At 46.9% G+C, this 12,971-nt stretch overlaps 2 protein-coding genes across 2 annotated transcripts; both read right to left on the reverse strand.

Annotated features, from left to right (window-relative positions):
- Nucleotides 1–281: 281 nt before the first annotated feature.
- On the reverse strand, nt 282–3,636 carry H6S33_001380 (uncharacterized protein; the record flags this gene model as incomplete). The annotated part of the gene is made up of 2 exons (XM_044832751.1): nt 282–1,547; nt 1,723–3,636. The coding sequence occupies 2 exons, from the start codon at nt 3,634–3,636 to the stop codon at nt 282–284; spliced, it is 3,180 nt and encodes a 1,059-aa protein (XP_044694347.1).
- Nucleotides 3,637–6,695: 3,059 nt separating this feature from the next.
- On the reverse strand, nt 6,696–12,251 carry H6S33_001381 (uncharacterized protein; the record flags this gene model as incomplete). The annotated part of the gene is made up of 8 exons (XM_044832752.1): nt 6,696–7,244; nt 7,304–9,061; nt 9,131–9,544; nt 9,711–10,139; nt 10,217–10,922; nt 11,029–11,869; nt 11,931–11,995; nt 12,097–12,251. The coding sequence occupies 8 exons, from the start codon at nt 12,249–12,251 to the stop codon at nt 6,696–6,698; spliced, it is 4,917 nt and encodes a 1,638-aa protein (XP_044694348.1).
- Nucleotides 12,252–12,971: the final 720 nt, after the last annotated feature.

The following is a 12,971-nucleotide window of genomic DNA, read 5'->3' on the forward strand; positions in this document are numbered from 1 at the left end:
GAAATTATTTAACTGAAAAGGAAAAGAAAAAAAATGAACAGTTGCCTGTTCTACCCTTTCCCCGCAATCACCATAACATAACCGCCGCCAGGATACACCAAAACCATATCACGCCTTAAAAGTATCAAAACAACAAACAAGAATCCCTTGGACAATCAAATGGAAAAAAAAAAAAAAGAGAAAAGACACCCAATAAAAAAACGAAGAGAAAACCACGAAATAAACAAACCGACTACAACCCAATACTCAAACGAAAATGACGGCATCACTCATTGTTCTTTTTAGACGAAAACATTACTCATATCATGCCCTAGTCGCTTATACCGTCTTTTATCGTAATATCTGCCCCTTTTCCTCAAATCCAGGTCCTCTCTGGCGTCTTCATCCTCTTCTTCCATTGGCTCCTCGTCCGAGAATGTGGTTGATTCCGAATCATCATCTGAAGAGGCGATGAAAGCGCTTCTTTTGCGCCGCCTCTGCCTTACACTCCCCCCCACGTTGTAACGCTGCTGTACTTTCTGGCAATGATAGTCTTCGTAATATACTGAACCTTTCGTCCTTGAAAATTCCATGATCCCACCAACAGACCGATCCGCGTTCGCGATGTAAAATTCTTCACCAGATGGATCAAAGTCCACTCCTCCTACCTCGCCCCAGAAATCGATCTGTTGTAATGAGTCCCACGAAACGGCATCCACTATCTGCACGACATCTGCTGGTTCCGCCATTGCCAGCACCCGTTTACCTCCAGAACCAATCGGTGAAAATCGCAACGTCCTCACGCCCGCCATTACGGCAGGTAAAACCTTCACAGTCTTGCTTAAATTTCTTGCATCCCAGATGCGTACAGTCTTATCCTGGTTTCCGGTAGCGATAGTGTACCCATCGTCGCTCCAAGCAGCCGCAAACCCGAAATCCCGGTGACCTTTCAAAACAAACTCGGTTGTCCCTCGTTCTGCATCGCAAACCAAGACCTCGGTATCATCACCAACCACAATTCTAAGCCGCGAATCGGGACTAGTGACAGAGCAATTTACCGGCCACAAGTATTCGTGTTCGATGATAAATCTCATACCCTCTCCGCAGTTCAAAACCCGAATTAAATGGTCATTAGATGAGAACACTGCATTGGGTGTGCCTGTAGTCCGGTTTCTAATCACCTGCACATGGTTCGTGATACCGCTTTCATTCTGCGTTACAATTCCCGTGATTGGTTTAGCATCGGCAGGTGCATGGAGTGGTTTCATCGCGTATTCCCCATAGAAGCACCCCGCAATCACAACACCATTCGATCCTCCGCAGGTACCAAGTGTCGAGATCCTTATCGGGTTCCCACTCCAGCTGTCCGGTGTCCGTAGATCCATCATCGTTCTTGACTTACCCGTCAGTGGGTTGGTATGCACAACTATCCCATCGCCGGCGTAGAAGACATCATTTCTCGATATGACACCAATAAGGTTTCTCAATTGGAAATGTATTAAACGACAACGTTGCTCGTTGTCCATTCGTCTGAAGTTGAAAAAATTACGGTTTTCCGGAATCCTTATCTATTCTATGAATCAGTCACTAGCAAACCTTCAAGCTAAAAAAAAAAGGAATGTTTGTGAGACAATGCAGTAGGGGCAATATAAGAAACAGGATGCAGAACAAACGATTCTAAATCGGCAAAGCCACGAAACATTGCGAAATCACAGTAAGGGGAGGGAAACATTTCCAACATACAGGGTTTTCCTCAAACTCAAGACCTTTGAGGTTTACATAATTGGGGTAATCCTTCCTCCTGATTACTCTCGCTACCTCACGGCTGATCCCAAGAAGGTCCCATGGGATCGCCTGGTAATCCCACCCATTCTCTTCCATTTCGGTTCTCATCACTTGCACGGGTCGCCGCAGATTCTTGACGTCGGCTGCAGCTACTGATAGCTTTGGATATTTCGTAGGATTCATTCGGTGTCTGTAGTAAGCATGTAGACAAAATTTCGCAAAATCCTTGTTGTAGTTTTCAATGTCTTCGAGAAGCAGATTACGATCAAACGGATGATTAGTTATGTCATCAGAGTCACCTTCATCACTGGAGTCACCTTCACTGAAGTCCCCCGCCTCGTATTCATATACAGGAATTAAAGTGCCTGTTGAAACATGAAAAGGAAGGGACGGATCAAAAGGCAGTGGGGGGGGCAGTGTGGGTGAATGAAGTGAATCACGGGCAGGAGGGGGAACAAATCCTCCAACATCAGCTGCTGCTGCCATGATCTCCGCCGCGGCGACTGCAAAAGTAGCCTGGGGTATGGGAACTGCGGCTGCTGTTGGAGGAGATTGGGAAGATGATTGAGAATGCATACTCTCTTGTAGGCCCGTCGAATGGTTCAACTCTGACTCGACAACAAATAATTCCTCGTCCTCCCCTGCAGCGATTTCAAGACCATCCGTGCCCCGGGAGACAGAAAGCTGGGCGTCCGGTGACGACGAATCGATGAGGATATCAGCGGGTGTGCTTGGGGTAGTGGGCGTCTGTAGATTGCTTTCCAGGAAAATCGATTGGACTGATGTTTCCTCGACGTTAGGTTGCGAATCAAAGCCATCATCTAGTGGGGGGTTCAGTTGCATGTGAAAGCTTGGGAGGTTCGATAGGTCCCCCTCTAGTGGATTTTGATTTTCATGGGAAGGGGAGGAAAATATATCCATGAAGAAAGAAGAGCCGGCACCCATCGGAGACGGTGGGCGGGTGACCAAGTTGTTCGGAGAAAAGTCGTCCTCGTCTTCATCCATGACTGTGGCGTGAAGAGCGGAGGATGAATAAATCACCTCAACAGGACCCGAAGAAGCCATGTCACAACCAAAAAGGTCTATGCCTCCGTCTGAATCTTCCTCGTTTTCGTCACACTCGTTGATAGCTAGAGCGTAGGGGACCCTATTCCTAGTGAAGCTGTTATGAGGTGGTGAGTGGTGTTTGTTTCGTAGTGTATCTTCAACGCCTTCGGGAGTTATTGGGGCACCGCCGAACTCAGTATCAGAGGATAGATTAGAGCTATGAGTGCTTGACAGAGAGCCGAATGAGGTAGCGGGAGAAGTACGATTGTTCCAGGTATCCGGTAGGGTCGATGCAAAAGAGAGGGAATCTTGGTCAGCAATAGCGGCGGCGGCGGGAGAAGACGCAATGGCTTGCTGTTGCGCGGAGGGACTACAATGGGGGTGATCTTCATTGTTTTGGGTGGGGTCCCAAGGATCCCACGGTGCGTAGAAGGGGGGACCCGGGAGAGGTGTGGCCGCTCGGGGGGAAGCCAGACCGGTTGACAGGTCAAATTGGTGGAGGGGGTAGTGCTGCTGGTGCCGCTGGGGAGGGTGGTTGAGGAAGTGGAGGCGGCAGTCAAGATGGTAATTTGGATCGCAGCTGTGGCTTGGTTCTGCAGCAGATTCGGTGTTGCAGGCATATCCCGTCAACCCAGGCAAATGATTATCATTTGATGGGGGGTGAGGTGTCAGGGAAGAAGAGGAAGTTGATGTTGACGAATTCGAAAAAGGGTATGGTGATCTCCGACTGGTGAAGGGCAGTTGCGGTGCTACATTCCTACTTCCATGACCGCCGCCACGGCCAGCAACCCCACTAATGACGTCTGAACTATGCGAGTCGGACATAATTATCGCATGCGTGTATCTGCACGAGTCCTTTTCTTTATTTTCTTCTTTTCTTCTTTTCTCTCTTTCTAGGGAACCTGAATGTAGGATGGGAGTTGATGGGTTGGAGAAAGACAGATGACAGCCGCCGGTGTTTCTAACAACTGTTTTTGGCTGTTTGGCTTGGTGGAGGGTGGGGGAACTGAGCAATAGCCGCCACCTCTTGAACTGCTGTTTGCAGCAGCCTTTGCCTGCGAGTTCTGCTCTTCCTACTACTGACTGCCGTCCTTTATCTTCTCGGCCGATCACCGCGGTCTCGAATCGACTTTCCTGAATCTGATATTGCTGTTCTTCTGGCCTTTCAGCTTTCTCTCTGATGCGGTTACGATCTACAACAGACCCTTGGTTAGTGACACTACTATTTTCGTATTTATCGAAATTCCTCGGGCTGCCGAGTATGAGAAACATGCATACCCTTTACCGTTGGTAGGACGAAAGGGCGCAATACTGTATGTACTCACTTTAAGTATGCGCGTACTTTATGTGTCTGTATGTAAATACAGTATACTCTAGCTTTTATGTATTAGGTATTGGTGGGTGGTGGGTGAAATGCGGTGGTGGGGTACCTACCTCCCTGTCTTTTGTCCTCTTAAAATCAGATAGGGCGATATATAACCTATTATGGGCGGAGGTTAGCCTGCTCTGGGTGGGTTGGCAAGTTAATATCAAAGTAGTGGATATGTTATTGTGTAGAATATTGTGGGATGACTACATATTATATAGGCCATGTTTAAATCTTGATGGGGTGGCAATGTGCGAATATTGCGATTGCGGTCCTAAACATCTGAAGCAGGAAAATCACTAACGCAACTTACGTATGAGCCGGAGGCCGATAAAGCAGAGTAAAGTGCGGGGAGGAAGGAAAAGACATCAATTGAGGCTGGACTGGAATTTCTGAAGAGGCTTATTCCTTATCGATTGCAACGGAATCTAACGACCTGTTTCGCCCTCCAGTAATACAAGTAAAATCAAAGTCTCCAGATCACATGTAGTAGGCCTTTTAATTTCTGGCATCTTGGTGTCTTCACTGGTACATACACTGACTGTAGGAATGCATCAAATGTTGAAAGTATTAGAAACGAAAATGATGGACCGCTACAACAATTATGAAGAGCTATACAGACGACATCAAACCGCGGGGCCAGAAGCGAAGAGGGCTTCAACATCTTGAAAGAAGCAAAGATCAGTAAGTACGACGTGGCCAAGGGAACTCAGACGACAATTAAAGTACCTACATGGATAACCTACATGTACATCATACATTTACAGTAGAGTACTCTCTCTACATCCATACATACATACCTTGACGCTCAAACTAAGTTCAAGTTTAGAATATCGGAATCTTTTCGCCTTCGCGGCTGGATAGCTGTCTTGAGCTGAAAGTAGAAAGCAAAATATTATTTCAGATATCCCTCGGGAATAGAGAACCAACAATTTCTCAGTCTCACGGGAATTCAGTTAAGCAACAAAGTCCCCACGCTGCAGGCTCAAAGTCAAGCGCGTACTATTCCTGATATCAATCGAGCCGTAACTACATAACCTTCCTTCCCCCCACACTGCACACTCCCGCAAAGAATAATCCACCACCTGTTGAGGTTGAGTTTCTGAGGAAATACAGCCGTTCTGGGGTGTATGTGGTTACGCTGAAAGTGGAGCCCGATCATCTCTACCTCCTGCTCCCCGCGAGGGATCTAGAGCACAAGAATTAAATCAGCGATAACGGTTACCCCTGCTTGTGTCCGATGAGATTCTTGGGAGTTTCTAGGTATGCCCTATGTCGCATAGGTATAGTATCTAGCTCTCGGACCAGGTGTGCCTCCAACAGTACCGCAGACTGCAACGCCGTCCTTTTCTTTTGAGAATTGGTAGTACTATCTCGTGTGTAGTTAAGTAAGTTCATTCACGTTTGCACCCCGGAATAACCCCTCTTCTACCCCACCACCACCCTCATATCCCAATGAGTAATGATTCATCCATAAATCCATTATACTTATACTCACCCCCCCCTTCATCTTTCCGGGGCCAATTGCATTATTATTTCTTGCCCTTCGAAATCACCCGTTGTATGTCTCGCTCTACGACCAGAGATGCGCTGCTTCACCAGAATGAATCACGAAAAGCGGCATATTATCCTACAAGGAGCTTTAACTTCTAATATATGTTCTTTCAGTTTCAAAATCAAAGATTCAGCCCGCCCAGTATGTAAGTACCGGGGCTGATCTTCAATCTAATGAACATAATACATAACAGGAGAGGACCAAGCTAGGCATGGTAGGTATGTCATGTAGCCAGCCAGATATCAACGCACTCAATCGCTCATCGTCCCTCCACTCCACTCGAGGATCTACCCTCGCCTGGGTTCAATCTAGAAAAAAGCATAGCTAGGAAAGATACAAACTTCAACAAATAATTTCCAGCATATCTAGGGCAATTGGGAAATACGCTTCTCATAAAAGAAGAAAAAGAATTCGTTACTCTCCGCCGAATTAATGTTCCCGACAAAGTTGATTCGATAGAATCGCAAAGTAGAGACCAGATGTAATTGATAAACGAATTTTAGATAGGAATCACGATTCCTAATACGAATCTCGGAAGGGTTTAATAGGGCCGGGTCTATCCAGATGGAAATGAGCTCCGTAATAAGCCTGCAGAAAACTCCCTCAACAGATACATGGTTACTAACATCACTACAAAACCTCGTTTTTAAATTACAACTCCTCCGCAGCATATGATCAAGATCCACATGTAGCGTTACAAAATGTTAACAGGTACACAGCGTGATACATATTTTGCCCCGTGTCTCCGGATCCCAGCACAACATCCCCTTTGCCGCCCTATCTCATCAAAAGAAGAAAATAAAATAAAACGAATACCAGAAGAAAAATACAGAGAACAAAACAACCCGTTGCACAAAGCAAATAAGCAGTGATATAAAGACATAGGGAACAGACAAAAAAAAACCCAGACAACTCATGAATCCGACCACCGCCTGATTAACGGCAAAACATTTTTGTTGCCGGCTAGATACCACCCATATCTACATCCTTTACAGAGTGGTTCCCTTCCTTCAAAAACCTGTCCCACTCCTCTTTCTTTCGATCCACCTCTTCCTTCTCTAGCTCCTTCATCCAACCTGCATCTCCCAAAATTTTCTCCCTCCATCTCCTTTTCCTCTTCTCTTTTACCCTTTCCAACTGCTCCGGCCCCATTGCCATCCGTTCTTTCCTTGTCCTTACTATGAAATCTTCGGTGTTCTGCATGAAAAAGAGACGATACGTGTTGACGCAAATCCGCACTTCCATATTCTCCTCATTGCATGCACCATCTGCAATGGCATTATTGGCGGCCTCTCGAGGAGACCCAGCTGACTCCGGGAGATCTTCTTCTGAGGGGTGGTTGCGACGGAGGAACACCTTTTTACATTTCTCAAGCGGGATTCCCTCCGTGGGAGAAACCATCATATAGGTTTGGATGTAGTAGTTCCAGCGTTCATCTTTGTCAAGATCATTATTGACCGTAACTTCGTTCCGGGGGACGAAGCGGATCGTTGCTTCTTTTGTATCCTCATGCTTTTTAGATGTCAGTATTCATCCAAAACTCTACCATATAGGAAAGGAAAGACACATACCCAATCAATCCGGTAAACATTATCATCTTGGCCAAGCATCCCCTCAATATTACGTCTATAAGCAATCAACTCCTGGTATTCCCCTTTCTCCTTGGTAAATTCCCTGCGCTCTCTATCCCGCTGAAATCTCAATATGATGTCCGCATTCTTTTCTTTTTCTGGGTTCTTCTCCTTCGTATCATTTGGCACAATAGTTTGAATAAACTTCAAAATAGCAAGAAGCAATTTGTCGATTGTGTATAGCTGCCATCCTCTTTGGACATACACTGACCTGAGTCCTTCCTCGAAAGTATTGGAGTCGATGTCACCCTCAATGAATTTCTCACACATATCCAGGACCTGGGAGTAATAATTTGCGTTTGGACCAGTATCTGCAAATAGGTCCTCAATACGCTGGTTTGCAATATTGAGCTCATTTGCAACCTTATGATGCTTGCGAATTTCGATGTCTTTTCGGATGTCTGCCTCCGACGCTTTGATATCGGCTAAACGGCTACAAAGAATCTGAAAGGTTCTGAAGAATCCGTAAATGGTTGTGTTGCAGTAAAGTGAGTAGATATTCCTTTTGATGGGCAACATCGGTTCATCAGCATGAGAAGTAGGTGTTCCGGGCTTCATATCGGGGAGATGCTTTAACGGCCTTGCAATCCAATTTCCTTCCTCCTTGATCGGGCGATCTGCGGGTCCGTCAATGCTCATCTCGATGTCCACATCATGCTGCCCAATTTCCGGAGTAGATTCTTTACTTCCGCGCGAGGGGACACTCCCTTCTTTCTCTTTCCTTGAAGCTTTGCCATTCTTCCCCCGCTTAAGAACATCTCTAAGAAGGTCTTGATCTTGTCTTTGAGCACGACGACCGCTGCGGGTTGAAGTACCTTCACCAGCTGCTGGAGAATGTGCATCATCTTGATCTTCATCCGGTGTTTTCCGGGCGATGCTATTGACGGTGTCTTCCACATCCCGCGAATTCATACCAAAGAAAAGGGGAATAAAGGATTTGATGAAACCGTCGATTTTTTCGCGATCGTTTAGGCTGAAGATGTTATTGTGCTCCAATGAAACAGCCAGCAACCTGCTGGCGTCTAAGATGATGCCAAAGTCGGAGAAAGAATATTGGAACTGGTACTCGGGTATAGGTGTTGTGGCACTAACCCGCTTGTTCACCTGTTCTCTGTGCTTGGCCTGAATCTCGTTTACCAAGGACTTAATCGTGAACGCTTTCTTATCGTTACCCTTAATGGTAATTCCTTGGTGATCTAAACTCTTCCAGAATACCCTTGCAGTTTGGTCTCGCCAGACTTTCTGCCATTCGCGCTGAGCAGCCTTCCATTCTTCATCCTTCGATTTCAGGCGTTTCAACACAATTGGAACAGTGGCAACTGGGTTATTGTGTAACATTTCGATTACTTCGAGACCCTTCTCTTTATCGTAAACTTTCTTGATTATCCGTTGGTAAATCGTCTTGCTCTGGCCGCCAAGGCCCGACTGCAGTTTATAAGTCGCCTTTTCCTCCGGCGTCATCCCCGCAATTCTCTGAGCAATCGGCTCAAGAAGTTGAATAGTTCGAAGGTTAGCCTCAATGTTGAAGTCATAATCGTGGCGTTCTTCCTCGATACGATGGAGGATGTCTTCGTATTGATTTTTCTTGTGCGCAACGAATCCAGAATCCTCGGATGCCCAGGTAGGATGCGACGCCCATTGATCATTAAGGACTTCCCAACACATCTCATCTCGCCCACTGCAAGGTTTTTGAGCTTCCTAATTGCAAAAGAAAAGAAAAAGAAAACCATTAATTCCTGACTATCAAATATAGGCAGCTGTACTTACTAGCTTAGGCAACAAACGATAACTTGGTCCCAGTCCACGACAAACGCTCAGTCTAACTTTACTAAGAGATCGTGGGATATTGTCTATCATTTCTTCCCTACTCTCCCATCCCACAAATCGTTTAAACCAGTCCATCAATTCCTTGTTGCCACCAATGAAGTTTGCAACTTTATCAACAAGCATGTCTTTACCGATAAGGTCTTGCGAGAACAAATTGAGCAACTTCAGGAACTCGTTATAAGTTTGCTTATTACCAATAAACTTTTTTACTCGGTCAAAGAATGCCAACTCCTCAGTCGATGCCATAGGCTGTGGCGATGGCCCTAACGGTTCAGGTTGAAATGGAATTAGGGTTGGCGAAACGGCTGCCAATTGCTCTGTTACTGAAGGTTTATTTACGCCAGTTTTATGCCTCTAAATATGACCAGTTTGTTAGTAATGAGCTTTCTTCACGGGTCAGACCAAAAACCAGAGTCATCGTGTCAACATTAAGGATCCGCCCATATGCATGTCCTCTCGAAAAAGGGTTTGTGCGGGGCACGGGATTGAAATATTGAGAATGCGAGATATCTTAACCCACCTTAGCCGCGCCTCTACTTGTCAAAACACTACTGCCAGCTACGGCTGTATCAGTTTTCTGTTCCTGGGTTGGGACCTGTGGGCCTCTTTTCTTCCCTTTGTTTTCTTTCCCAACACTCGGTGGCGGTGCAAAGTTTCCGACAGGTGGTAACCTAGCTTGTGCTGCCGCTGTAGGTCCCGGAGGCCCTAAACCTCCAGGTGGATATACTGCGTCTTGCTCTGCAAGTGCTGCCTTCGCTGCGGCTGCTGCCCGAGCTTGAGCAGCAGATTCAGGAAGGAATTGTTTAAAATCCTCAAGAAGATCTTGGGCAGTCTTGAAAAGCTCTGTAACCTGCGAGTAAACATCTTGGATTGGCTTTGACTCCCGTTGGTATGTCTGAAGGATCTCAAGAAATTGCTTATAGATTTCCGGTTGTTGTGCAAATCGATTCTAGGAAGCTGTGAGTGAATTTTTCACAAGAGGGGTGAATTTATCCAAATTGAACATGTGAAGTGAGAAAGGTTTACCTTAATCTTGTTCACATAGCTAATGGCATGGTTAAACTCGACAGGACCTTTTCCTGCTTTGGCATCGCTAGCACCAGAAGGTGTTCCGGGACCTTGAGGAACGATTAATCCAGCCGGTACCTTTACAGTGGCCCCATTAGTATGAGCAGCTGCGGATTGTAGTTGATTTACACCTTGTTGCACACTAGCTTGGTGCTGCGCCTGCCGCTGTTGCGCCTGCTGCTGTGCCTGCGCATGTTGCGCCAACTGTTGTTGGTGCAGTTGATTTGCTGAAAGTGGCTCCGACTGCTGGGGCGGCTGCTGTTGTTGCTGTTGTTGCTGCTGTTGCTGCTGCTGCCCAGGACCAGGACCAGGAACCCCGGGACCGTAGGAAGCGTACATGACACTATCCACACCGCCACTGCCCCATCTACTCCCTTGCTGTTCGTAAAACCGTGAGTGAGCAGGTTGTCCGGGGCCATTCCCATTACCATTGAGAGAAGCACTAGACAAGGGTATCCCATTTCCGCCGCCAATTGAGACTTCACCCCCCGACGAGGCGTGATGAATCCCAGATGGGGTGGTAACAGTTATTTTAGTGTCCCTTGGGTCTTGGGAACACTCGATACGGTACCCAGGAGGTAAAAAAGTATTAAAGCCCTGTATCAGGCTCGGATGGCCACTAAATAGGGTAGAAACACGGTCAATAACCCCAGGGGTATCGATTCTAGAAGACCAACTTTGTCAACATCACCAACCTTTCAATTACCATTGTGTTCCTTTCTCCACAAGTAGAAAGGGAAGAAAATTAAGAGACGTTTGGGGTTACATACGCCTGACTCTTGAAATCTTTCATGATATCCAGAAAGTTGTTATACACATCCGGCTCTTCCTGAAATTGATATTTGACCTGATCGAGATATGACAAAGCATCCTTCACATTCAACTGACCATGAGTACCCTGCAAAGCTAAAGAAGACGAAGACGAAGACATCCTGCGGCGGTCCACATCGTGCGCCGCAACGGTGCTATAGGGAAGGGGAGCAAAGGAACGGGGGGGGGTAAGGGCTGTTGGTAGGGGGCCTCCTACATTAAGAATAGGGCCCCCGGGCCCATTTCCGGGTCCGGTTGCGGATGGGGGCATTTGAGAGGCCGCCGCCTGGGCTTGACTCTGAGCCTGACTAACTGCCTGATTCATTCCTCCTTGGTGCTGCTGTTGCTGTTGTTGTTGTTGCACGGAGATAGAATTCTGAATGCTTGACAATGCGTGAGTGGGAGGTCCCCCGGGACCTTGTTGTTGTTGCTGCTGTTGACCTAGATGAGGTCCCTGGGACGAATTCAAAAGAGGCATTTGTGTAACTACGGGTGGAGATGTCTGCATGACGAGTGCAGTCTGTGCAGGACTATTTGAGGGCAATCCAGAGCGTTGTAGTTGCTGTTGCTGTTGCTGTTGAGCTTGCTGCTGTTGCTGCTGCGAATTTTGAGGCTGCTGTGGAGGAGGGGGCCCTTGGGAGGCTTGTTGGGACTCTCTTTGCTGCTGGGGGCCCATATTACCTCCGGGAGGCGGTGGTCCAGACATAGATTGCATAGATGGTAAAGAATAAGACGGGTGAGAACCTGTTGATAATGTAGGAAGTGACATAGGATGCGATGCTGCTTGATTAAAAAAAGTTGCTATCATCCCAACGCACATCAGAATTTAGGCCCTTCTCGTTCAATGGAAAGGGAAACTTACACCCGCCCGAGCTCATGGAAGGAGGAGGGGGTAAAACAGGAGGTTGTGTCTGTCCAGATCCACTTCTAGAATCAAGCGCGTCAGTCTTCAGTATACACACACACATACCAACAGTTCATCCGGCAAAGTATCCCCGGAAGTGAAGAAGAGCAAGAACAACACTTACGTATATGGATGAGGTCTATGTTGCTGCTGTTGGGATGATGATGATGGAGGAAGAGGTCCACCCGAGGGCTGCTGCTGAGGCTGCTGCTGTTGAGAGGGCTGTTGCTGAGGCTGCTCTTGCGGTGGGGGAGGGGGCCAGCTATCTTTGCTAGACATGACGGCGAGTGCTGATTGTTCTCCTAATATGCTTGAGTAAAAGGCCAAATCAACACCACGCCGACCGCGACACCTTTTAAGATAAGATCTGAGGGATAATCAACCTATTCGACGGCACGCAAGAATAGGTCGAAGTGCGCCGATGCGCACTCTGTCACGACGAAAATACGGCAAATACGGGATTCCCCTTTCGTGTTGACCTCGTGTACTATAGATATCGCAGGTAGCAGCAGCAATAAAGGTAAGGCTGATGGGCAGAACACAGAAAACACACACAAAATAGCGCGACTGGTAGAGTGGTTGGCTGTGATAGATGACGTCTAGCGACTGGTGTGCTGCAGCTGGGGAGGATGTATCGAACGAGGCGGGAAGGAAGAAAAAGAGAGACTCTGTTGATGGGGCAGAGGGCAAGCCATAAGAACCACGCCGAGCAACTCTGTTTCGCGCTATGAATGCATGTGCCCAACATGGTAACTAAACCGACACATGATGATTTGCAGCCTCATCGCACTTACAATCCTATTGTTCTGCTATTCTCAACCTCGCATATGAGCTATATGTACATGTATGATATGCACCCAAATCGTATATTAGTATAGTAACTTTAGATATATCAACCCCCTTTATTTAATAATGCAAGTTTATGGGATATTTACAGTACGCAAGATGGGATGTAATAGAAACATGTATATACCTACATCTACAAGCACCTTATCAATC

Source organism: Morchella sextelata, assembly GCF_020137385.1.
Source record: "Morchella sextelata strain SCLS chromosome Unknown scls_10, whole genome shotgun sequence".
NCBI classification, from domain to species: Eukaryota; Fungi; Ascomycota; class Pezizomycetes; order Pezizales; family Morchellaceae; genus Morchella; species Morchella sextelata.